We start from the raw sequence: 25,759 nt of genomic DNA, 5'->3' as shown, positions 1-25,759 counted from the left end.
CTACCCTAGTACTAGCCAACAAACAAGCAGTTTACAAAAACATTTATTATATACACCAATAGATGGATAAGAACTTCAAACCAAAGTAGAAAGAAGGTAATAAATATACAAAAACTAAAATCAAATGTCAAACTTTCATATCAATCACATTATCATCAAATCCACTCTATTTTGTTCAAAATTGTGGGCATTCCTTATTCTATTGCTAGCAAACGTACTCCCCAAAACTTCCAACCAAAACAATGGTGACTTGGAGGGATTTAAAAACTCATTATCCAACTAACTAAACCAACACCTTCTTGTTGGAAACCTCCTTGTGTCTTCTAACCACTTTTGCAACTGATTGGACAAGAAAATTGCAAATTTGCAAATTTGTCAATGTGCAATTTTTGCAAATTTGTCAATGTACAATTTTTGCAAATTTGTCAGTTTTTGCATTTTTAAATCTTAGACTTTGAGACTACACGTCATGACTTCAAATAATACATGGAAGCTATTTAGACCATGTCTATGCCATTTCCATGACTAACTACCCTTCTACACTTAACTAGCCTTGTAAGACAACTTTTTGCATCTTTGGACCTAATTGACAACATTTTGTGAGTGCAACATTTTTACATCAAGGTGCCTATAATGCTTTGCATTATTCCTTCACATGCATAAGGATCCCTAAACTAAGGACCTCTTTATTACTCAGTATTTCCAAGAATCGTATTCCTTCCTAATGACCTATCCTAGGTGCTCCTACACCATACTCTCCCAAGGAGCTAAAAGTCCTTCTAGGACTTTAAGAGGGAATCAAAGAGCTATCAATCCCCTACTTCTTGAAGTCTCCTTCTGCAACTCAAGTCACTTCACTATTTGGCTTGCCCATCCATTTCACCAGATGTTTCATGTAGGTTTTGTTCCTAGTTACCTTATCCACCTTTGAGCTTAATATCTTCTCAGCTTTAGACTGGCTTGTAGATGGCTTTGGCAAGGTAGATACAATGTCTTGAATGTCTGTATTTCCTGTTGGAGTGGAAAGTGGAATAGGGCCCTTGTAGGCTACCAAATCTACAACATTAAAAGTAGTGGATAAGCCCATATCTACTGGTAGATCAACTTGATATGCATTGGCTCCATACTTGGCCAAAATCTTGCATGGTCCCACCTTCCTCATTTGTAACTTGTGAGACTCTCCTTTGGACAACATTTGCTTGTTAAGGTGAACCATGACATAGTCCATAACTGCAAATTGAACATCTCTCTTCCTGGCATCTGCCCATTGCTTCATCTTTACTATATTCTACTCCAAGGTTTGCTTTTCCAGGTCATGAACTTCTTTTATGGAAAGAGAAAAGTCTCCAGCTACTCCACTAGCCTCTGCACCTGCTTTCATGTCCCTTAGTTCAAGAATGCCTCTAGGATGCACTCCATAAACCACTTCCAAAGGACTTTTCCCAGTAGTCTTGTTGACAATATCATTGTAGGCATACTCTTCTCGAGAAATCATGGAATCCCAACTTTGACCATACTCCTTAGTCAAGCATCTCAAGAGGTTTTCCAAGATCCTTTTAACCACTTATGTTTGCCCATCCATTTGAGGATAGTAGGCAGATCCAAATGAAAGGTTTGTACCCAACTTGTGCCACAAAGTCTTCCAGAAGTGACTCATAAACTTAATGTCTCTATTAGACACAATGTTGAGAAGAAGTCCATGTATCCTTATTACCTCCCTAAAGAATAGATTTGCAATGGCACACGCATCATGAGTGGTTCTGCATGGCCCAAAGTGTGCCATTTTGTTGAACATGTCAACAATGACATAAACACTATCAAATCTCGGCTTGGTTTTAGGCAGCCCCACCACAAAGTCCAATGTTTTGACATTCCCAAGGCCTTTGGGGAATAGGTAATGGTTGGTATAGTCCTACATTGATGGCAACTCCCTTGGCTTTTTGACAAACCATGCAACATTCAACATACCTCTTCACATCTCTACTCAAATTAGGCCAATAGTAAAACCTTTGAACTCCACTATTTTATGTACTCCAAAATGACCACTTAAAGCACCATTTTGCTTCTCTTGGATCAAATTTTCTCTAATGGATCCTCTTGGGACACATAGTTGATTGCCTTTGAACAAGAGGCCTTCCTGCAAGGTAAAATCAGAATACTCATGATGGAAACAGTTAGTATAATCAATAGCAACTTGATAAGGCTTGGCAAAGTCTAGATCGTCAAGGTATAGCTCCTTGAAGTTCTCAATCCCCACACTCCTAATCTACACTTCTTGAATAGTTAGCAACCTATGGCTAAGTGCATCTGCAACTTTGTTTGCAATGCCTTTTTTATGCTTTATAGTGAATGTATAGGCCTGAATATACTCCAATCACTTCATATGTTTGTGACATAGTTTATCTTGGGAATTGAGAAAGCTTAAAGCCTGATTATCTGAATAAAAAACAAATTCTTTAGGCAATAGGTAGTGCCTCCATTTTCTCAAGGCTTGGACTAAGGCATACATCTCAAGGTCATTGGAATAATACTTTCTTTTTGCTTCATTCAACTTTTTACTATGAAATGCAACCAGTTTACCTTCTTGGCTAAGGACTGCTCCAATGGCAAGGCTATTGGCATCACATTCAACAATAAACAATTAGTTTAGTACTCTACATATTTTGGTTTGGTATTCTCCAGTCTATAGGTCCTAGTAAGGTATTACTCTTTTGATATTGTGAGTATTGAGCTTGCAATGTCACTTTTAAATTCATAAAGTCAAAAATAATATTTACTTTCATTTGATAAAGAGGAAGATTTTATTGATTAAAAAAATAAATGAAAGGAAAAATTGTACATTGTATAAAACAATATTTTCCAGTATACTAAAGTTTAAATAATTTACTATAAATTTAACATTTTTTTTAAAATGTCTTTTTATAAATTAGTAAAATAAAAGAACATATTTAACATGAATTACAAAGAATATTTATAATATATTTTATATAGATAATAAAAATTACAAAAGTGATTTCACTAGCTAACTTTTGGTAAGTTTTTAAAGATAAATTAACTATTCTCACTAATTTTACGACAAAGTTAAATTTATTAATATGATGTATCAATATGTAATTCATATTGGGAAAACGTAAAAATTTTATTATGTTTGAAGTGTTGTCAATAATTTTATAGATATATAGATTTAATGATTTAGTACTTCTAAAAATAATAATTTTAAGAATAATTTATTTTTGAAGGAAAAAAAATTTATTGATTAATATTATTTTAATTTATCTTATTTTCTTCAAGTCAAATTGTCATGTATCATTTCTGAATAAATTAAATTAATTTGGTGACATAGTATCAATATATTTTAATTTTTTATTAGATTACTTAATTTTAAATTTTGATATATTATTTAATATTATTATTCTCTCTTTTTTTAATGAAGTTAAAGAAATATGAAAATTTTATATTTTAAAATAATTAATGATAAAAGAACATAAAATTATATTTATATTTAAAAATATCATAGGTATTGAAAAATAAAATAAGATAATAGTAAACATAAAAGATAAAATAAAAATGATGCATAAATAATTAAATATCACAAAACTAGTAGAAAATAAGAAGATAAAATAAAAATGGTACCATTAAATATTTTAAAACAATGCCACATGATTGTAGACCCCACGACATTTTTTTTGTTTTACCACTTTCATTTTTGTTTTGTACCTGTGCCATGGTGCATTTTGGGTGTTTTTGTACATATAAGTTTTTTTTTAAATGACTAATTAACTTTATTTGCACCAACTATAATTTCATGCAATTACATGAGGACCAGTAGTGGTTCATTTTTTTGCTTATGATTGCGTGTTAATGAACACGTATTGGGGTCAAATAAATATTTTTTTGTTAGATTGTGTTTATTGAGATATACAATTATTTATTTTTGAGGATCACTATGGCAAACAGTGAATGGTTACTATTGGAATATTATGTCCAATGGTGACATAACCTTTCCCATTTTCACCCTTCATTTGACAGTTGCATATGTATGTGTATGAGTAGATGTGTGCAAACCATGAATGTAATATATAAGAAAAAAATGTTAATAAGATTTTCTTACTTGAAAGTGGATGTAGGGAATTGTTGAACCACCATATTTGTTGTGCTATGTGTTTTATCTATACTTTCTTTTGTTGTCTTTAATATATTTCTCTTTTCATTTGCATGTTTAGAACTTTAAATTAGTATCAAAGCTTGGTTAAAACCAAGGAGCGGATATGGAATATGACAATGCTCTTATCTTGACTAGAACAAAATTTACAACAAATTATTTGGTGCTCGATGCAAGACCATCATTCCGTACTACCTTGCACAATGAGTTGTTTAGAACATTTCAAATCGATAATTTTGGTATGCTCTTTCTCGCTTGTGATAAGTTTCTTAATATTGTTGGAAAAAGAAATGTCATGTTGAAATTAGTGAATGGAAATAGTTGGCTGCTAAGAGATGTTCTGAATGTACCTCAAAAATAATTCTATTTTTGTAGGGCAATTGTTCTCTCAAGGATGTATTGTCATATTGGAATCTAATAAATGGAAGGTGATAAAAGGGTCTCTTGTGATTGCAAGAGGAAGCAAATTAGGTACTCTATATCAAGTAGAGACTCTTTATACAGTGGGAATTATTCACAATAGTAGTGTAAAGTGTTGGCACAAGTTTCCTAGGCATCCACATCTACAAGATGTTCAAAAGGAGTAGTTGAAACTACAGTGACAAATTGAGAGGTGGACGTTAAAAATTATGATTTTAAATATCAAAGTAGTAATTTTACATATAAAAATGAAAAGGAGAAATGTATGCTTATATTAAATGTAAAGCTTTGGCTAAGAAAATAGATGAAGATTCAACTGAATACTCTGCTACTAAAATCGATGAAATGGAAAGAGATGGTGTCAACATTGCAAACTTAATGTATTAAGTGGTGTATAAGGCCACATTTTAATATAGAGAAATACAAGTGCTTAGTCTTTTCAAGGAGATGCTAGAGAAGAGTTATGTTGTTGACCTATTGATATACATGAATACCATTAAGAGTTTTGTAAAGGGCAAGGTAATGGACTAGGCTACAAAACAATATTTAGAGATGAGGAAGACAGGCTCCATTTTTAGCAAGCTAGTGTTTTGGAATTTGATAGAGAGTTAAACTGTTGCTGGGAGAAATTTGAAGGCCATTGATGTTTTTCATTGTCTAAGAAGATCAAACTAGCTGCAATGTCAAGTAGTCTTGTTATAGTAAAATGAACTACAATTGTTGAATTAGGGAAGCCCTTGGACGTCACAATAGCATGGAAGTTTTTAATGAAGAAATCACTTGCCTATAAGCGTGTTTCAAGAGAAGTTGTGAAAGTTGTCTATAAGAAGTATACTATAACAGAGGATGAGTCACCATCAACTATTGGAATTTTAGTTTGGCAATTAGATGTGGACAAGAAGTCTTTGGGGCTCTATATCCCAAATCAATAAGAGGCAGTGGACAAAGCTAAGCATGTTTTTTTTATTGGAGAACGTTGCAAAATCAATGATTGTCAAATCATGGATCAACATGAACAAATTAGTGTAGGCACTATGGAGTTAAAACTATGGACCATTGACTTAACCAATGCAACAAAAGTAACAATTCAAGAGGGAGATCATGGGTTTGTAGATGCTCTATTCATAATTTGGAGAACCTCTAACTCACATTTTCCTTGAGCAGAGTTTGGTAAACTTAAAGTCTTCCAAGGGCCTGTTATAATATAACATTAAAGGTGGAAAAACACATATGTTTCTATTAAAATACATAACTTCAAGTGGGAGATCATTGGGTAATGAAGTCCAACGGTGACATGATAGCTTCGATGTATGTGTACAAATAGATATGTGCAAACCATTAAGACAATATATTATAAAAACACTAATAAGAAGTCCATGATTGAAAGTGGATGTAGATAATTATCGAACTACTATAATTGTCATGTTATGTGTTTTGTCTAATCTTTCTTTATCTTTCCTTCACTGTCTTAAATACGCTTATTTATTTTCATCTACTAATTTATAACATATAATTAGACCCCAATTCACTATTGGCCCTTTCCCCTAATAGAGATTTTTAAAAATACTCCTCACCCAAAAACATGATAAGCACAAGATGATTCATAAGCATCGACAAAAGCAATCTTAACAATGTTATCTGCCTCCATTCTACGTCTCACAAAAGAGGACTCTTGTATTGGTATCATTTACCATGTGTCGTGATATCAAAGGTCCCATTAAGACACACGAGAAGACATTGACTGAACCATAAAACATACTCTCACAAAATGTTTATAGGGATTAGACGAGTTGCAAAGAATAAATTCCTATTGGTCGAATGCATCACTCCAAGTAAGAGCTTGTGAAGTGAAATTCATGGTAGCTACATCGATGATACATGCTATAATTCAAAATCGTGCAATCCAACCAATTGCATGGAGTGTTGAGGCCAGACAATAATTGTCCATTGGCTCTTTCCAAAGCTCAATAGGCTTCAAACAAACTCATATTCTAATCTACAACTCGAGGGAATATTTGAGACATCGATGAAAACAAAATTCAACTCCTCCAAGATGCTACATTCTATTTATGTTGATTCTTGATTGTAATTATTCTTCCCAACTTTTTTTTGGGTAATTTCTTTTCCAACTATGTCTTGTACTATTAGTACGCTTTATTTGCTCTTTTCTAGCAAACATAGTTTTCTTTCAGTGTTTTGACACCACGTTTGACGTTGATTATTAAAAGCTTTAACATTAGAAGAGAGACATCTTTTGGACTGGCATTGCACTATTGATCAACAGAAATACCCAAAACATTATAATAATGATGTTTAAACAAATTCCCAAAATCGGAATAGTACAATCAGGTGATAATCTAAGCATGGCACTCACATGGAAGGGAATAAATAAAAAAGTATTCCATAATCAAGAGAATATAATTGCAACTTATTTTGTAGGGTCCTCAAATCAATTATTCACAAATCACAACCATGTCACGGTAAATTTGCCTCTTGGTAAAAAATGTTAGATAACTATTGAGGGATGTCTATAATTTCAATAAATTACATTCAAATATGTATCTTCATTTATGCAAACGTGTCCACGTAATAGTGATAGATGTGCGCATAGAATTGAATGCAACGAGTCATGAGAGATTTAAAGATTACTAGTTTATATTGCTTGAAAAGTAGACTGCGGTTTCCTTATTTGCAGGGTTTCTAAATACATGTGATAAAATTGAGAAAATTTGTTTAGCAAAACAATATATTTTGCATTTGTAACTCAAGAATCACTGCAAGAATATGCCATCATAAAATTATATGGTTGTTGCCTAACAAAATTGGAGAAAGATAACTGATGACAACATATACGATGTGAATTAGGTTATCCATAAAGTATTTCTCAACCATTTCTAACAAGCCAACTTGGCTTGAACATGACATCCTTCTGAAAATCACGATGTGAGACAGGGCAGATGTGTTCCCCATAGCATCGAAAGCACTGTTATCAAACAAAAATATAGTTGAGATGAAAGATATATGAATTGAATGGAAGATCATCAAGAAAATTACAAACATGTACAGCTTTGTTAATTTGCACCATACAACGATAAAATATTTTTTTCATTTACAAGCAATGTTGAACAGTGTTACCTTATAGCAAACCACTAAATCATTGGGATACATTGCAAATAACTTAGTTCCCAAACGAGCATGACAAGCATCACAAAGGCTCTCCTCATTTATCTGTACATGTCGTGATCGTTCCTCAAACCTTGCCAGTCTTGCATCCAAATTGACAGCACGTGAAAGGCTTTGTACAATCTACAACGCATAAGAGTTGCACTGTTAGTATTTGGTTGAACAAATGTTTGCAAAATTATCAATTACGTGGAATGCTAGTTTAAAAATTCTATGCCCAACTGAAGTCCTAAGAAAAGTGTATGGTAGCAAAAGTGTGTACTTTGAGAATAATTCAATACTGCAAACCTTCGCCTCAAAAAATTGTGTCTTTAGTCAATAACACTGCATGAGTACATTTTTTAGGCATCTACCAAACCTAAAAACTACTGAAATTTGTGAAGGCTTACTTAAAACCATATTGGCAACTTGTAGCTACCTCATTGTCCTAACCAACATTGTGCCAAATAGACAAACAACTCTAACCAAGCATAAGCATAGAGCACAGAACCCTTAAAGTCCTGTAGATGCTCAAGGTGCCTTAAACATGAGGACAGCATTGTTAGGTACTGAACTTCCTTATGCAGGCATCCAGACAGGCAATGTCGGTGCCACAATCTCTCTCCAAACACATTGACGAGAGAATTGATATAAAACTCGAAGGTGGTTTTCTAAATCAAACTCATTTATTTGGAATCAATCATGTTATTGATAATCTCATACCAAAGGGGAAATTACCTAAAAAGGGCATAATTTCAAAATCAATAAGTATTCTAATAAAAGCTTCTAAATCCTCGTGATTGTGCCTGTAAGGTATAAAAAAATTGAGAAATGAGTTTTTTTTGATGCCTGGTAAAATAGCCCTACAATGAATTTAATTCTGATTGTGTTGAGTTGTGAAGGAGATCAGTTTGTCTGTTGAAATCAAGCTAGATCTCATATGTCAAACTTTTAACTTATTACTGTTGAAACTTGAAATTTTGAGAAAGAAAACAACATATTTGCATAATGTGTGTGTTTGATGGTTACAATACCAAGAATGTTAAGACCTTCAGTATTTATAAATTGCTAGAAATCTATCTAATGAATTACAAATGCATATCAATTATCAAGTCTGAAATTTAAGATGTCTGTTAAATAATCCAAAATAGCTGTTAATCCTGTTGTCTATCTGTAACTATAAATTCTATGAGATAACTTACTTAAAATTTTATTATTTTTGATGGTCAATGAACATTTGCGATGGATACCATGCCCTTCTATATCTGATAATGGAAAATCCCAAAATTAACAGAAAAAAATGCAGGTACAATCAATCAAAAAGACAAACACGCTAACCATATTTCTATTTTCCAAAGCTGCTAAATATATGTCAGGTTTGTCTACACCGTCTACACCATGCCTGTACTAGGGTGGTAGTTGTGACACAAGATATGGACGGCATCAAGGCTGTAAAGGATATGCTCAGAAAGATTGGAGAAGGGTTCAAAATCCCCAAGCCCAAGGAATATGCAGCTCTAACTGCAGATCTAGCAGCTGTTGTCATCATTTCTCTTAACTTGTGCGCTACTAGAGCAAAAAACAATGTATGGAGAGCCATAAAGGCTTAAAAGCATTTTTTTGCGAAACATTACATTTGGAAGTGTACTGTTAGATTGTTTGCAGAGACAGTGTATGAATTGATTCAACAAAATGTCCCAAGGAAATGTACTCCATGTGATGCTACAATTACAGGTCTGCACAAAACAAAAGAAAGGTATATTCATAGAACATAGAGAATCCTCAAAGGCCTTATATTCCAGGTCAGAAAAGGAAGTTGCCTTCAAAAGATTCAAAGGAAATTACTCTGACTGTGAGGAAGAGAAGACTCCTCGGGATATGGACATATCTCCCAATGAGAGGGAGTCTAATCTATCATTCAAGTCTGATGCCCTTGCTGAGAGGGAGTCTCAGCAGTAGTGATCCTTGTTACTTTCTAAAATGCATATCTCTCTGAGACAGAGAAATGAGGTGAAAGCCCTCTAAGAGGTTGCTCTACCGACTCACAAGAGCAGCCATGGTGGACTTCATGTTGACAGACTCCATGATGGCATCATGTTGGGTGATTCCATGATGAGCACTTGTGCACATGCTTCTCTCCACACATGGGAGCAGGCATGGTGGACATCATGTTGGGTGACTACATTATCACATTGAGAAATTCCATGATAAAATTTTTTCCACACATGAGAGTAGCCATGGTGGACGTCTGTAATCTCCCCCATCTTTTAGGGCCTCAATGGAGTTCTTAGCCTTTCATTCTTCGAAGGCTAAGTGGAGAAATAAGGACAAATAAATTAAATTAAAGTCAATAAATAAATCTAAAGGTGATTTTATGTTTAATTAATTTAATTTTCTAGAAGCACAACTAAATATTGTATTGGAAATGGGGACACTTCTAGAGAGTGCAATTAAATAATATTTTATTTCCTTCTAGAAGGGTGAAGGAAAATAATAAATAGAGGCAAGAGCTTCATTGCTAGGCATCCATTATTTGCTTATTTGATTATTGATTTCTTTGACCTCTGAGCAAGGGTTTCAGCATTTTCCATTGGAGAACGGAGTTCTTTTGTGGCCTCCATTGGAGCTGGTGAAATACCCAATGAATTTGGTATTGGGAGGACATTATACAGGTGTTTGTTTCGAGCACATTGGTGAAAGATTCTCCAAAGGGTTGCAGCTATTGGAGAAGACAAATCAGTCTTTTCATTGCGCCAAATTTGTGGCCTAGGGCTAGATTGTGGAGTACGATTGAAGGAATAAATCAAATATTGCTACAGTGACTCACTACGGTAAAATCCAGATTTCTTCAATGGTTTCCAAGTTCCTAACCATTTCATTTTGCATTGCATGGAGGATAGAGTTGAATATCTAAGGGCATGTGTAAAAATTTAGAAATCAATTCTGAGGTATTGTAATCTGATTTATATCATAGTTTTACATCAAAATCTGTTATAAGGGATTAGGATATCATTGAACATCATAGAAGGTGTTCCCTTAATGTCTTATTGTTGTAGATGCATATATTCTCATTTGTAGTCAATGTTTATATATTTCAAGAAAATAGAAAAAAATACTTGCATCAGTATTGTTGGTTGTTTGTTGTTTTGCAAGCGTATCAATTCAAGTTGGCATTTAGACAAAAAAACATAATTTAGATAAGTGATATATTCCTTGTGTGCAAAGTGTTTGACAAAATTCTCAAGTTAAATTAAAAAATCGAAATTGCAAGGGATATTATATTGGTATCAGAGCTAAATCATGTCATCCTGAGGGTTTAGCAATCGCATGCAGCCACTTGAAGTTGGCTCTCACAGATTTTACACTCGCATGCGAGCTTTGATAGGGAGCAAGAATTTGATAAGCAATTGGGCACCATGGATGATAGGCAAGAGGGTAGCCCACCCAGAGGCAATAGGAATGAGGATCAGGAACCAAGGGAATTTTTCAGAGCAATGTTTAAAGGACAAGAGCAAATGACTCAGGTTTTGCAGGCACTCGACACCATGCTTCAACCCATGAACTCATAGGACAAACAAAATCAAGAGCAAGGGGATAACAGGAGTGTTGTGGGTCACCTAGAGCTCATATGACGCACTCAAGGACAGCAGACAAACCTGCTCATCCTACCTTCATGACAGATGAGCCTAAGATAGCATCTACAGATATCCTCATGGTTGCAAATGACAAATGAGATTTATTAGCTCCACAAGTGCGAGGGAGGATGACATTTGAGCGGTTTGTTAACTAGAGGAGAGAGCATTACAGGGTAGCGAGATAGTATAGGAGACCTCGTGACGAGAATAATGAATTAAAGCCTGCTACAAGTAAGCTTTCTTTGACTATATTTGATGAGAGTAGTAGAATGACAGCACAAGCTTGGATTCACAAGCTTGATACCTTCTTAGCACTAAGACCTATGATAGAAATGGAGGCAATTAAATATTCCACTACATTTAGAGATAGCTGCACATGATTGGTGATATCATAGGATGGTTACCCTTCAGCATAACCAAGTGACTTCATATCAGGACTTAGTGGACAGGTGGTAGAGAGGTTTGATCCAAAAGTCTACGTCAAGGAGTTGGCACAGTTGAGATAGACAAGTGGATTGGAGTATTTCATTAGTGACTTTCAGAGGCTATCCATTATAGTGTCAAATATCTCAGATAGGAGAATGGTTGTTTTGTTCATCCAAAAGTCTACGTCAAGGAGTTGGCACAGTTGAGATAGACAAGTGGATTGGAGTATTTCATTAGTGACTTTCAGAGGCTATCCATTATAGTGTCAAATATCTCAGATAGGAGAATGGTTGTTTTGTTCACTAGGAGATTATCTGAACCACTGAAGGGTTGGGTAAAAACCTTTGATCCATTCAATTTGCAAGAAGTGATTAAGAAGGCTAGAAATATCGAACAATCAGCCCCAATAATAAAATTTCAGTCCACGGGTGCATCATCTAGCAAAGACAACAAACCATTCTTCAAGAAATCTGAGAGGAATGAAACAAAGGCTGAAAATAAAGATAAAACATTTGCTCCCTTGGATAGAGGCATTGAATAATTCAAGGAAGAAAAAACTTTGTTTTTATTGCAAAGGACCCTATGACATGAACAATGACTATCCTTTAAGGCCAAAGAGGAAAGCAAAAAGGGTTATGTGGGCTTATTATGAACATTCTGATTCTGCGAATTCGAACCAGCAATCTGAAAATGAGGAATCAATTGAAGAAAAGGAAGGCACGGATGATGAAAAGTTGAACAAAATGGCTACAAGTGATGAGAAGACTGAGGGTAGACTTAATGAGGCTCGTCTCACTAGTGTACAACAAGAGGGATCATTCATAGAGTTGTCGGAAACTCTTCTGTCCCTCTTTGGGCATGCGTATCCTGGTATCCAATTTGGAAATGTATATGATACTGCCCAGATACACGTCAAATATTGTACTGTCTGACTAAAAAAACTTGAATTTCCACTATGCCAAATACTATAGGATTTGATTCTTTTAAAGATTTGACGTAAATCTCCTGACATTTAATTTAAGAAAAAATTTATTAAAGCATTTTTTTTAAAATAATAGAATAAACAAGACCTACACTAAATGAGAGAGACAAATAAAATGTTTTTCTATTTCAGCAACCCATTTTTTACGTTATCTTCTAATGCAACTCTAATATGTTTACAAATTGTATAGTGTTAAATTAACTAATAAATATTTATATAGCATTTACGTGTCAATATTGCTTTTGAAGTAATGAAAATCTCCTATAATAACTTAGAAAACTGTGTTAAATATATGTATATGTGTTATTTATTAATGTCGTTTTCAATTGTTTCCATATTGAGGGTCTTTAAAAAAGGCCGTATCCGTACCCAATACCGTATCTATATTTGTATCTGTATCCGTATCCATGCAACTTTGATCATTCAAGATGAGAAGGGTATTGGCTGGTCAACGAGTTATCACTTTGCTTGATACAGGTGCTACTCACAATTTTATTGATTCTAGATTGATCAAGGGGCATAGGATAGAGACAAAGTAGTTTGAGAGTGTGAGAGTGAGGGTAGCTGATGGCTACATCCTCAAATGTGACAAGAAGATTACAGGTCTTTCCCTAAAGATCAACAACTTTGATTTCAAAGGAGATTTTTATATTGTTGACATGGGTGATACAGATTTAGTTCTTGGCATGACTTAGCTACATGATATTGGAGAGTTCACTCTCAATTTGAGAGATATGGAGATAAAGTTTTAGTTAGAAGGGAAGACCCATATACTTAAGGCCATTTGTCACAGTAAGTTTAGGGTGATGTCTTGCAGACGCATGGAGAGCTTGTTGAGACATGACCAAGTTGAGTGGGCAGCTCGTTGCACCTTAATGCCATTACAGGGGTAAAAAAGATCGGAATATCACCCAAACATACAGGAACTCAGAATCAAGCACTACAAGGTTTTCAGTGACATACCACCAGGTAGACCTCCCGATAGAGGTATTGAGCATATTATTGAGTTAGAGGAGGGTGCTAAACCCATCATGATCACACCCTATAGGCATCCAAAGAGATTGAAGGATGAGATTGAGAAAACCATCAACAAACTACTTGCTATTGGCCACATTAGACCAAGTAAGCCTCATTTCCCTTCTTTTGTGGTTTTGGTGAAGATAAGATAAGATAATATTAATATCCAACAAAAGACCACCAAAAGATCTATGGGACTAGAAGATTAACACAAGAGAGCTAACAATAGCAGGAGCACCAAACGATGTCCAAGAAAAAGCGAGAAATAAAAACAAGAAGAAAAAAAGATACAGAGAGAAGCGAAGGCAAGGACCAGGAGTCCTTTCTAGGCAAAAAGAAATCAGTCACAGAAGGAGACAACTGTGGATGGATAGAACCTCTAATTTGTTTCTATGATCTCGTGGAAAAGTCTCTAGTACAAAAAGTTGGTCCAGGGTCTGACAGATCTGGAATGACCACAAGAACTGGTAGAGCTAGACGACCTTTTCAAACCATGCAAAGGAGATAAGGGTGTGAAGAAAGAAATAATGAGCTGAGTAGATGAATGTCGGTGAGGAAGTAGTGCCTGTAAAGTACTATCATGAAGCAAGGTGGCCTCTTGAAGATAGATTGCAAGACATCATTCGTCACAGTAACTGAAGAAATCTGAAAGAGAAGAACAATCCTGAAATAGGCAATAAAATCTCTCTCTAATCTCATAATAGATAGGGCAACCGAGATAGGTAACTAGGATAAACAATAATCCCATCACAAATCTCCAAAAAGTGCTCCGCATAGAAGGTCATCCTCAGATGCAATCCACTAGGCGGGTTAGTCCAGGTAGTGATGATATATTGTCTATAAATATCTAATCTAACATGCTCATTCAACTCCTGTCGTGAGGGGAGAAGGTAATTAGGGGCATTCAACAAGAACTGGTAAGCTGGGAGGCAGTCAATATCAATCCCAATCGATCTTAGCAGAGAAGAAGCCTGTGCATATCAGCAACGAGCTTGAGAACACGTATCGAAGCTCGCAATAGCAAAAAAAGAGCAATACGCCAAGTAGGAATATCGATCACATTCCCCAACCGAATTTGCAAAACCATGCAAATGATGAAGGAACCAAACCAGATTAAATATGGTCGCAAGACTGAAGGGATTAGCACCAAACTTAGCAAGAATGATAATATGAGTGAACTTGTGACATCTAATGAAATCGTAAGAGAAAAATCTGAACCCTTTCGATCGATGCCCAATCAGAACCAAGGAGAGACGAGCCCCAAACCACAGAGCCATAAAGAACCGTCGGTCAAACAAGGGAGTCCAAGAGGGATAACATGGACGAGGTATCCTGAAAGTGGTGTCTAAAACACTGTTTCTCAAGCATGGCAAGAGAACCCATACCCTTATTAAATCTGGACTAAATCGTCAATCTCATACTGAACCGAGGTCCAAAAAACTTAACACCCAAATACATGTAAGAGGAAGTGATCTCAATCTCCTGACCTTGAAAAAAGAAGTGAAGATGAGAATTTTTTAAGCAATTAAAGATCATTATCCGAGTCTTACCCAAGTTAACCACAAGCTGTTGCTAATCACAAAAGGAAGTCAAACCATCAAGCGGCCTCTATAAACTCTCTAGAGAAGAAGCAAGAACCACATCATCCGCGAAAAGAATAATGGAGATTAAGACTTGGTGTATGTAATAACCATCATCTGAGAGCAATGACTTCGAAAGGAAGTCCTCAAGCTTATCAATATATAAACCGAACAAAGTAGGGGAGAGAGGACAGCCCTACTTGACCCCGATAGTGCTATGGATCGGATCTGAGAAACCCTCAAGGGTCCTAAATCTACCCACCACAGTCTCATAAAATCTCATAATAGCAATAAGTGGCATCTCTGAAATCTCAATCTTTCAAAGCCTCTCAAAAAAGAGCCATCCTAGCATCAGAATCAAAAGCCTTGTGAAAAACCACAAAGCAGCAGTAAACCTTCGTCGACCTATGTCTAGCCTCTTCAATAATATCTCGTAAAGTGAAAATATGGTCCATAGTCTGATAGTCGGCTCGGAAACCAGCCTTCCTTCTAGCCCTACAACCTTTCCTGTCAAGCTCACTAGATAAAATAGCATTAAGAGTTGTCACATATAGTTTGGCAAATGTGTGCTCAATCATAATGGTTTCGTAGTTGCTTGGATTAGAGACAGGACCGGTCTTGTGGATAGGGTAAATTAGATGCCTGGACCAAGAAGTCAGGAACCCAATACAAATTACTCTATTGAAAAGTATAGAGAGATAGGGGCCCAGAACCGAGGCACCAAACTTGAAGAGTTCAGCCTGGAACCCCTCATCTTTAGCTCTTCTACACCTCATGGATCTGATGGCCTCGTAAATGTAAGAAGGGGTGAACAAGTGGCCGAAAGGAGACGGAATGGGGTGAATAGAAGACTGCCTAGGGATATCATAAAGAGTCACAATGTGAGAGGTAAGGGAGCGAAAGTCAAGGGTGGAGGACGGAGGGGAACAGCGGGGAAAAAGGGTGCGCCAAAAAAGCTAGGGGTTGCGGATCAGCGTGGGGCAAAGAGATTTGCACTAGAAAGTGGTAAAGGATCATTTCTTGCAGCAAAGAAAACGAAGATAAGATGAGCAAAGGTGAACAAAGTGGGAGGAATGAGCCTTGAAAGAAAAATGCACTGAGCGATGAAAAATTTCGCAGTCTACATCGAACCATTGGTTCATAGGGCATGTATTACGACATTTACTGCAGAGGGGAAGTGGCTGGTCGTGAGGTATGGAAAGGATAGCGGATTTCCAAATAGTCGTTGTAAGCAAGTCAAACATGAAGGAGGCCTCACAAGAGTTAGTAAAACATGCAAGATTGAGGAGTCTCGAAAGATGAGAGGAAAAAAGCTCATTATCTCTGTCAAGGAAGCGGAAGCGAATGGGGGAATGAACAACGACATGAGAGAGATGAGGTGACTGAACGAGAGGCGAAGCAAGAGAAGAGATGCGAGTACGAATACTAAGGAGAGCATGGTCTACAAGAGGAAGGTGCAAGATGGTGAAGCTACGGATGAAGGGGATATAGGGAGAGGTGAGGGCATAATCAACAACGCTAGCACCACCACAATGAGGCCAACAAGTGAAGAGCTTAGATCCAAGAAAGCATGAAAGACCAATTAAGATCACAAGTCCAGAGGACTGACAAAGTTGTAGAAGATGGCGACCATAACAAGAAATCGGTCCAAGAGTATCATCAAAAATATGTTGAAGCCCCAAAGTAGTCGAATCAATCTCAGTGGAGCATGGAATTAGAGCTACGGTCATAAAGCAGATTTTGGAGTTGCCTAGTCCTCGCATTGAAATCACCGAGAATAATGATGTCTCATAAAGCAGCAAATTAAGAGACACTCTCGCTAAGGTCGACAAAAGGGTCACCATCCTCAGTACCATGAATAGCACAATGGGATGATGCTGGTGGGAAATATCAAACAGCAATAAAGAAATCTCTCTAACGGTGACTCTTACGATCAATGCGGGCCCACAAAAATTTGGCAAATGCATCAAAGTGGACAATAGAAGTACGGCTAAAAATATCATCTCTAACCAAGCAGGCCATGCCACCAGATCCACGAACCCCCACCAGAAGCACGAACCTCCTCTCTACAAACTGATAACCACTAATAACCTATAAACCCCGGAAGAGGACACACAGTACTCGTGAGTCTCGATAATGACAAGTATATCCACGGACACCACAATATCACAAAGAAGACTGAGTAATGAACATAAAGAGCCATTCCTATTGCAACAATTAACAAGAACAAGAAGGGAACAAGTGGGGGTCTCCCTCTTGTTTGACTGCTGGCAGAACCGTCATTTGGTCTTGGGGGCCTGTCTCGCTTCCCATCCACTCGGGGGAGGGGGATCCCGAATAACTGCTTTGAGATTCCTAATAACTGCCCATTTACCTACCAGTCTAGCCTCTACTATAGCACCACGATCCGATTTCAGCTCTACAACCTAAGCCTTCGTGAGATCTTCATCTAGGAAGATCTTAGAAGGAAGAGAGAACAACTTCCTCTTAGCTCTAAGAGCATGCAGTCTGCCTGCAAGTGTGAGAAACGGGATAAACAGGACGTCACCATGACCCACCCAACACTTATCCAATGTGATGTCGGAGAGACCAAGCTAGGACCACATAGGAAAGAGAGTCGAGCAGAGCGAGGATCAGCTATAGGAGAAAGTCCACGAACCCGTAGATTGAGCTCACAAACCTGCCTCACACGCTCATCTTCAATCTTCCCTTGAACCATCTTGTCAAAAGTAGCTAGAGGTGTAGTATCTGTGTTATTGCAAAGGGAGGCCCATGACTTAACTTTCTATTCGGTTTCAGAGATAAGAGAAGAGTGCTTCGCTGCTATAATGATTGTTCCTCTTTGATGGTATCAAGCCCCTCAAGTTGCGCAATAATGGAATGAATATTGGTTTGTAGACTTGCAGTCTCAGAGGTGAAAGTATCAGAAATGAGTTGGAGCTTGTGGTACTCTTGAACTCTAAATTAGTATCAGTCAACGAGATAATTTGTTGTTTTAACTGCAGATTATCCATCTCCAGCTTGAAAATCCTATCATAAAGCCGCTGATAGGTCAGAGTTTGTTGACCTTGTGATGAGCAAGAGTCCCCTATATCAAACAAAGTTGAAACCCAGCGAAGAACAACAAGAAGCAGCAGCTAGAGCTCACATGCCAAATGCAAAGAAACAAAGAAAATACTCAAAAAAAACCCGTCAACACCCTGCAGAATGAATGAGGAAGCAATCACAGTATGAAGAAGCAATCCAAGCAAGGAACATAGTAACCACCAGTAATCACTAGAGGCATTGTTGGAAGAAGGATCAATCACAGACACAGCAGTAACAACCTTAGCCAAACTGTCATATGAAGAAGCAATCATGGCAGGAGCCCCCGTAACAATAAGAAACCACCAATAATCGCAATCACATCTGTAACGACAATGACCAACAGCCAACCCACACCCCATAGCAATCACAATAATAAAGACTAGGAGCAATCCACACCAGTGAAAATCACAGCAGTAACCGTCGTGGGAAACCCTTGGATCTTGAACGAGGAAAAGTAAGGTAGAACACAAAACAAAAAACACGCACAGATGATAACCTACAAGGTGCCACAACATGCAACCCACAAGGCGATGATAGCCAAAGGTGATGGAAACCCGAAACTAAGAGAACAAACGATCGATGACAGCCAACGCACAGACACAGACGCTCGAATCACAGTGCATGAAAGCCATGGAAGACTGTGAGAGGTGATGAATAGGTGCGGAGAGAAGGAAGTCGTGTCAGAAAAAATTGTCGTGGGAGAGGTCATCATCGGGAGGTAAGCCCTGAATTCTTTTATGAAGTATGTTGCCTTTCCAAATCACAGTTCTCTTAGGATGTACATAGGTTACAGGTTCCTGAATAAAAAGACTATCAACAACAGGTACCCACTCCCATGGATTGATGAGTTATTAGATGAGCTTCATGGAGCATGTTTCTTCTCCAAAATTGATTTGAGATCACACTATCATCAGATCCAAGTCAAAGAGCAGGATATAGAGAAGACGACATCCAGGTGTCATTGTGGCATTTTGAGTTTTTAGTTATGTCATTTGGGCTAACTAATGCTCCAACTACTTTTCAGTCCACCATGAACAGGGTCTTTCAACCTCAATAGTGGAAATTTGTGTCCTCTTTGATGACATCCTGGTGTATAGTAGGAAATGGGATGAGCATGTGCAACACTTAGACACTGTGTTGAGCATTCTAAGCAGGTAGTCTTTATATGCAAAGGAGTCCAAATGTGATTTGGAATTATTAAAGTTATAATATGTGGGTCACATTATTTGTGCTCAGGGAGTATGCATAGATGCTGAAAAAGATTTGTGCTATTATTGAGTGGCCTACTACAGTGAACTTGATACAATTGAGTGGATTTTTGGGGTTGTGTGGGTTTTACAGGAGGTTTGTTAGTGGATATTCCAGGCATACAGCACCCTTGACAGACTCGATGAAAGAGGGAGCTTTCTTATGGACTCTCAAGGCATAGGAGTGTTTTGATAAATTCAAGGAGTTAGTGACTTCTTGTCCAGTGCTAGCATTACCAGATTTTAGCAAACCTTTTGAGTTGCACGGCAATGCATCTAGTGAAGGTGTTGGAGCGGTGCTTATGCAGGAGAAACACCCAATTGCTTATATGAGAGTAGGAAGCTTAGGGGGTCTGAGAGGAGCTTCAACATTTATGATAAGGAAATGTTGGCCACAATGCATACTTTGGCTAAATTTAGGCAATATTTAGTGTGTAATAAATTCAACATAAAAATTGACCATAATAGCCTGAAACATTTCCTAGGGCAGCGAGATCTTAATGACAGGCAATAGAAATGGGTAAGTAAATTACAAGCATATGACTTCGATATTACCTATTTCAAGGGGATGTAGTAGCAGACGTCTTATCACGAAGACCCCACTTGAACTTGATGACAGATATATCAAAGGATTGGAGACATATGATCCTTGCAGAGTATGCAAAGGATACATGGGCATCAGGATTCATAGATGGATCGGTCCAGAATAGTGATTTCACCCTTGTGAATGAGCTCATCATTTACAGAGGGCACATCTATTTGGTGCCAAGGTCGGAGGTGAGGAGGATGGTGTTGAGAGTTTATCATGACTCACCTATGGCAAGACATCCAGGTTTTTACAAAACCTACCAGCAAATTTGTGAGCGTTTCTTGGAAAGGGCTCAAAGTTAAGGTGTTGTAGTATGTAGTATGTTAGAGTGTCATACTTGCTAGCAGAATAAACAGGAGCACTCTTACCCAACTGGCTTACTTCAGCCACTTCCAATTCCCGAGAGGAAGTGGGACTGCTTGTTCATGGACTTCACAGAACTACCGAGAGCCTAGGGTAGAGACTATATATATGTTGTTGATCGGCTTACAAAGTTTGCCCACTTCTTCCCGATCAATACTACATACACTACTACACAAGTGGCAGATTTCTTCTTCAAAGAGGTATTCAGGTTACATGGCTTACCTCGGAGCATCGTCAATGACAAGGACAACAAGTTTATGAGTCACTTCATACAAGAGTTGTTCAGATTGTGCACAACAGAGCTCACTCTGAGTTCTAGGTACCACCCCCAAACAGATGGTCAGTCAAAGATAGTGAACAAATGAGTGGAGGGATATCTCAAGAATTACATAGCAAGACAATAGAAGGCTTGAGTTAGGTGGATATATCTATGTGAGTGTTGTTATAATTCCACTTATCACATGTCTATATAGATGTCACCATTCATGGCATTATAGTGAGGCACCCAGTTTCATGGATTTATTGCTATCAGATAGTAGAGTACCTAGTGCTGGAGACTTATTATAGGAGAGCCAGAACATTGTAAAGGCTCTTAAGGAGAATATCACTAAGGCATAGAATCAGCAGAAGTATTATGTTGTTTAGAAGAGGACTGAGCAAACTTTTGAGGTAAGTGATACGACATATCTGATGTTGCAACCTTACCGCTAGTCCACTCACAAAAAGAATGGTGCCAAGAAACTTAAATCACATTATTATGGGCCTTTCAAGGTGATCAAGAGAGTTGAAGAGGTGGCTTATGAGTTGGATTTGCTAGCAAAAAGAAAAGTTCATAATGTTTTTCATGTATCAAGTGTCAAAAAAGCGTTAGGACACCATATTGTTCCTTCTACAACGCTTCCACTATTGGATGATGAAGGAAAATTGGTATTGGTGCCAAAGGCTATCATTGATTCCAGGGAAAAGAACTTGAGGCGACATACTATAAGGGAGTATCTAGTGAAATGGAAGGACTTGCCAGAAGAGGATGCGACATGGGAGAATGAGGAAATTTTGTAGCACCCAGAGTTCAAGTTGCTTAAGGACAAGCAATTACAGGGAGGGTGGGCTGTAATGTCCCCCATCTTTTAGGCCCTTAGTGGAGTTCTTAGCCATTCATTCTTCGAAGGCTAACTGGAGAAATAAGGAGAAATAAATTAAATTAAAGTCAATAAATAAATCTAAATGTGACTTTATATTTAATTAATTTAATTTTCTAGAAGCACAACTAATTATTGTATTGGAAAGGGGGAAGCTTCTAGAGACTGCATTTTCTAGAAGCACAACTAATTATTGTATTGGAAAGGTGGAAGCTTTTAGAGAGTGCAATTAAATAATATTTTATTTCCTTCTTGAAGGGTGAAAGAAAAGAATAAATAGAGGCAAGAGCTTCATTGCTAGGCATCCATTATTTGCTTATTTAATTATTGATTTCTTTGAGCTTTGAGCAAGGGTTTCAGCATTTGCCACTGCAGAACAAAGTTCTTTTGTGTGCCTCCATTTGAGCTAGTGAAATACCCAATGAATTTGGTATTGGGAGGACATCATACGGGTGTTCTTTTCGAGCATATTGGTGAAAGATCCTTTGAAGGGTTGCAGCTATTGGAGAAGATAAATCAGTCTTTTCATTGTGCCAAATTTGTGGCCTAGGGCTAGATTGTGGAGTACGATTGAAGGAATAAGTCGGATATTGCTATAGTGTCACCACTGCTACAATGAACCGCTACAGTAAAATCCAGATTTCTTAAATGGTTTCCAGGTTCCTGTCCATTTCATTTTGCATTGCATGGAGGATAGATTTGAATATCTTAGGGCATGTATAAGAAGTTAGAAATCAATTGTTAGGTATTGTGATCTGATTTATATTAGAGTTTTACATCAAAATTTGTTATAAGGGGTTAGGATATCATTAAACATTATATAAGGCATTGCCTTAATGCCTTATTGTTGTAGAATCATATTTTCTCATTTGTAGTCAATGCTTATATATTTCAAAAAAATACAAAAAAAACTTGCATCTTTATTGTTGATTGTTTGCAGTTTTGCAAGCGTATCAATTCAATTTGGCATTTAGACAAAAAAACATAATTTAAATCAGCGATATACTCCTTATATGCAAAGTGTTTGATGAAATTCTCAGGTTAAGAAATCAGAATATTAAAGAATCAGAATTGCAAGGGATATTACAACGTCATGTTGAGTGATTCCATGACTTATGACTTATCATGTTGAGAGATACCATGATAAACTCTTTTCCACAAATGGATATAATTGTGGGTGTTATGTTGAGAGACTCCATGAAATGGATATCTGGAAAGATACCTCCTAGCTATAAGAGGGAATGTTAATGTTGTAGCGGTAGGAGTAATATTTCCCTCCTATACTCTCCTCACTTTATAATTTCAAGACAATGAAGGGGCAAGACAATTTTATATTCTTCCAGGAGGAATTTGCATATATAATAGAGATTGATATCTTTTGCTTTCAATAGATTTGGTACTAAGGAGAATTTATTATTGTTTGTATATTCACATCTAGAGAGGTGCTATTATCATTGCTACAGCTTGGTGTAAGTGCACAGCCAACTGTAAATCTATTTTCTACTCTTTCATGAAATATCAGTGATATATTTGTGGCTGGGTTTTTCTCCCTGAAGTTGGAGGGTTTTCCCAGAATAATTCATTGTGTCCATTGTTGTATCTGTTATTTCTGCTTTGTCTCATTTTTTATTATAGAAATTAACACCATGCACCTTATGACTTAAGTTTCTTAACTATTAATCACATTGCTTTGTTTGCAACTTTACTAATCGCCAAATAGAATATGAATCTTAGTATTATTCTTGAGCACTGAATTATTGTTTGTGATTCGTTCTGCTTATGTTTTCTGATAACTATTATCACTTATATATCTTCAGCCACATGTTTAATTAGATCTGTAGCCCTTCTGATTGTCATGTGACACTCATTTCTTGACTGTCTTTCGAATGACCAAATCATTTGTCAACTGACTGACTGCCACTTAGTATTTGTCTCTTTTTTGTACCAGCCAGCATGTTTAAACAGATCGCAACTTTAGTTTTGTTTTATTTTAATCATAAAATTTTCGAAGTAAGCTTGGGTGTTCCTTATGAAGAGTAATCTATGCTTATTGTAAGATGATTACTTGCTGCCATGTCATCAACATGGACATGCTGCTGTCCATTAATATCATTGCTGAAATATCGTGCTCTATAATTTTGTTGACTTACTTTGATTATTAGTATTTGTTGATTTGCATTTAAAATATATGGCTCACTTACTTGCATGGCTTATAATAAATATTATTGCACTTTTGTCCCTCTCAGAGACTTCTCAAAATAAAAATTATAATATATTATTTGTTTTGTAGTTTTAATTTATATTATTATTATTTGTTTATTTATTTATTAATAACTAAAGATGATTTTGTGTCGGATGAACCCATCATGGTTGCCCTGAAAAAATACAATTTTTGGGATGGCCTGGGTTTGGTTGGGGGTGTATCCTGCAGGAGCTTATTCAGGAAAACAATGAATTCCATGCCCTCATGGACGGGATTAGGGCATCTCTCCGTCATGGCCATATCCATCCCTTTTGTTTTACTGCAAATAGGGTTCGTCATGTTGTTCATGGCCATATCCATCCCTTTATATTAGTAGGATATTCACTAAAGTGCATGCCATTCTTGCTATCTTGGGTCACCAGCACCACGTAGATATTCTAGGTACCTTGGAGCCTTGTTTGTCGTTGTCGTCTCAGGAGAATCTACAGACTCCTCAACCCCTTTTTATGGAACTAGCTCCTCAAATGGTTGCTTGTGCCTCTTCGACTTCAGTGTCTTTGTCTCTGACAGTGTCTCATACTGACCCGGTGGATAATTGTGCAGATTTCTTCAGCTCCCTATTGCTAGAAGATTCATCAGCCGCCTCTCATGGGCCCTCATGTCGTGGGGTTACATAGAATTTCATGCCAATGGAGGAATAAGTCAAATTTTCAGTCTCCATTTCTTATCTTCACATTGTTCCCAAAACCTTTTTGTGGTCCCAGATTTCATTGCTCACTTGGTTCAGTTGGAAATACAGGTTCGTAATGCTCTTAGGCTTCGAAGTTTTTATGATTAGTTTTCAAGCAGTGCTCTCAGTGGCTTCTCCCTGTGCCGTGTGCGGCTTTGGATATTGTGGAATGGGATTCAGTCTGGTTCTCTCAGGTGGTATATGAAGTTGCTTGCCTTTATCCTTAGACTCAAGTGTTTTGCCACCATGAAGAACCTTTTTGTGTGATCGTGTCAAGGTTGGATGGGTTTCAACTTTCAAATGATACATAGACTGAATTCACAATGCTCTCGGTTCTAGTTTTCCCATGTATATATTCATTATCTATATTCTGGCTTTCAAATCTTGCTATATATATTGGGATGTTTGTATTGTTAATATCCTTTTGTGCATCTCAAACAGTTTAGTTGGTGTCTTGGGTTTTGTTGCTCAAAAGATATTTGTAGCCCAAACTATAAGGGCCTTTAATCTTTTCTCTTTTTGTTGGCAGCATTATGTTTTGGCCCTTGACATTTGCTACCAATTTTTATGGGTTATCTTATTGGCCTTCAAACTATGTAATTTTTGGTTGTATTTGGTAAGGATTTGAGGTTTTCTTGTTGGTTCTTTCCCTTGTGAACCTTGAACCAGTGTTATTATATTATTAATATATTTTAGTGGCTTGCCACTTTTGTCAAAAACAAAAAACAAATTCTCTTTCAAAAGGGGGCATCACAGTTTTCCATCTTATACAAGTTTCATTTGAGTCATAACAACCACCCATGAGAAGGTCCACTTTCCCTTGTTGTGGAAGCCCACACCATAATTTTTTGTTGTATTTGGTAAGGATTTGGGGTTTTCTTGTTGGTTCTTTCCCTCGTGAACCTTGAACCAGTGTTACTATATTATTGATATATTTTAGTGGCTTGCCATTTTTGCCAAAAACCAAAAAACAAATTCTCTTACAAAAAGGGGGCATCACAGTTTCCTATCTTATAC

The 25,759-nt window shown here is 37.0% G+C and overlaps 1 protein-coding gene and 1 pseudogene across 2 annotated transcripts in view; both read right to left on the bottom strand.

The window, feature by feature from the left end:
* Positions 1–1,276, bottom strand: part of LOC149561971 (signal peptide peptidase-like 1 pseudogene) — a 188,264-nt pseudogene extending 186,988 nt beyond the window's left edge.
* A 5,941-nt stretch (positions 1,277–7,217) lies between these two features.
* LOC149561970 (Vacuolar sorting protein 39) overlaps positions 7,218–25,759 on the bottom strand; it is a 205,308-nt gene continuing 186,766 nt past the window's right edge. For both annotated transcript variants that reach the window (XR_016363881.1, XM_089825494.1), the window contains exons 13-14: positions 7,718–7,888; positions 7,218–7,565 (exon numbers count right to left, since the gene is read on the bottom strand). Coding sequence is in view for 1 of the 2 variants with exons in the window: in XM_089825494.1 (XP_089681620.1) it covers positions 7,467–7,565; positions 7,718–7,888 (270 nt within the window). In the remaining variant the exon portion in view is untranslated. The remainder of the gene's footprint in view (positions 7,566–7,717; positions 7,889–25,759) is intronic.

Source organism: Cupressus sempervirens, chromosome 4 (assembly GCF_028749045.1).
Source record: "Cupressus sempervirens isolate cs-2001-9-10 chromosome 4, ASM2874904v1, whole genome shotgun sequence".
Taxonomy (NCBI): domain Eukaryota; kingdom Viridiplantae; phylum Streptophyta; class Pinopsida; order Cupressales; family Cupressaceae; genus Cupressus; species Cupressus sempervirens.
Note: the sequence above shows the minus strand (reverse complement) of the source record. Positions and strands in the feature narration are given on the sequence as shown.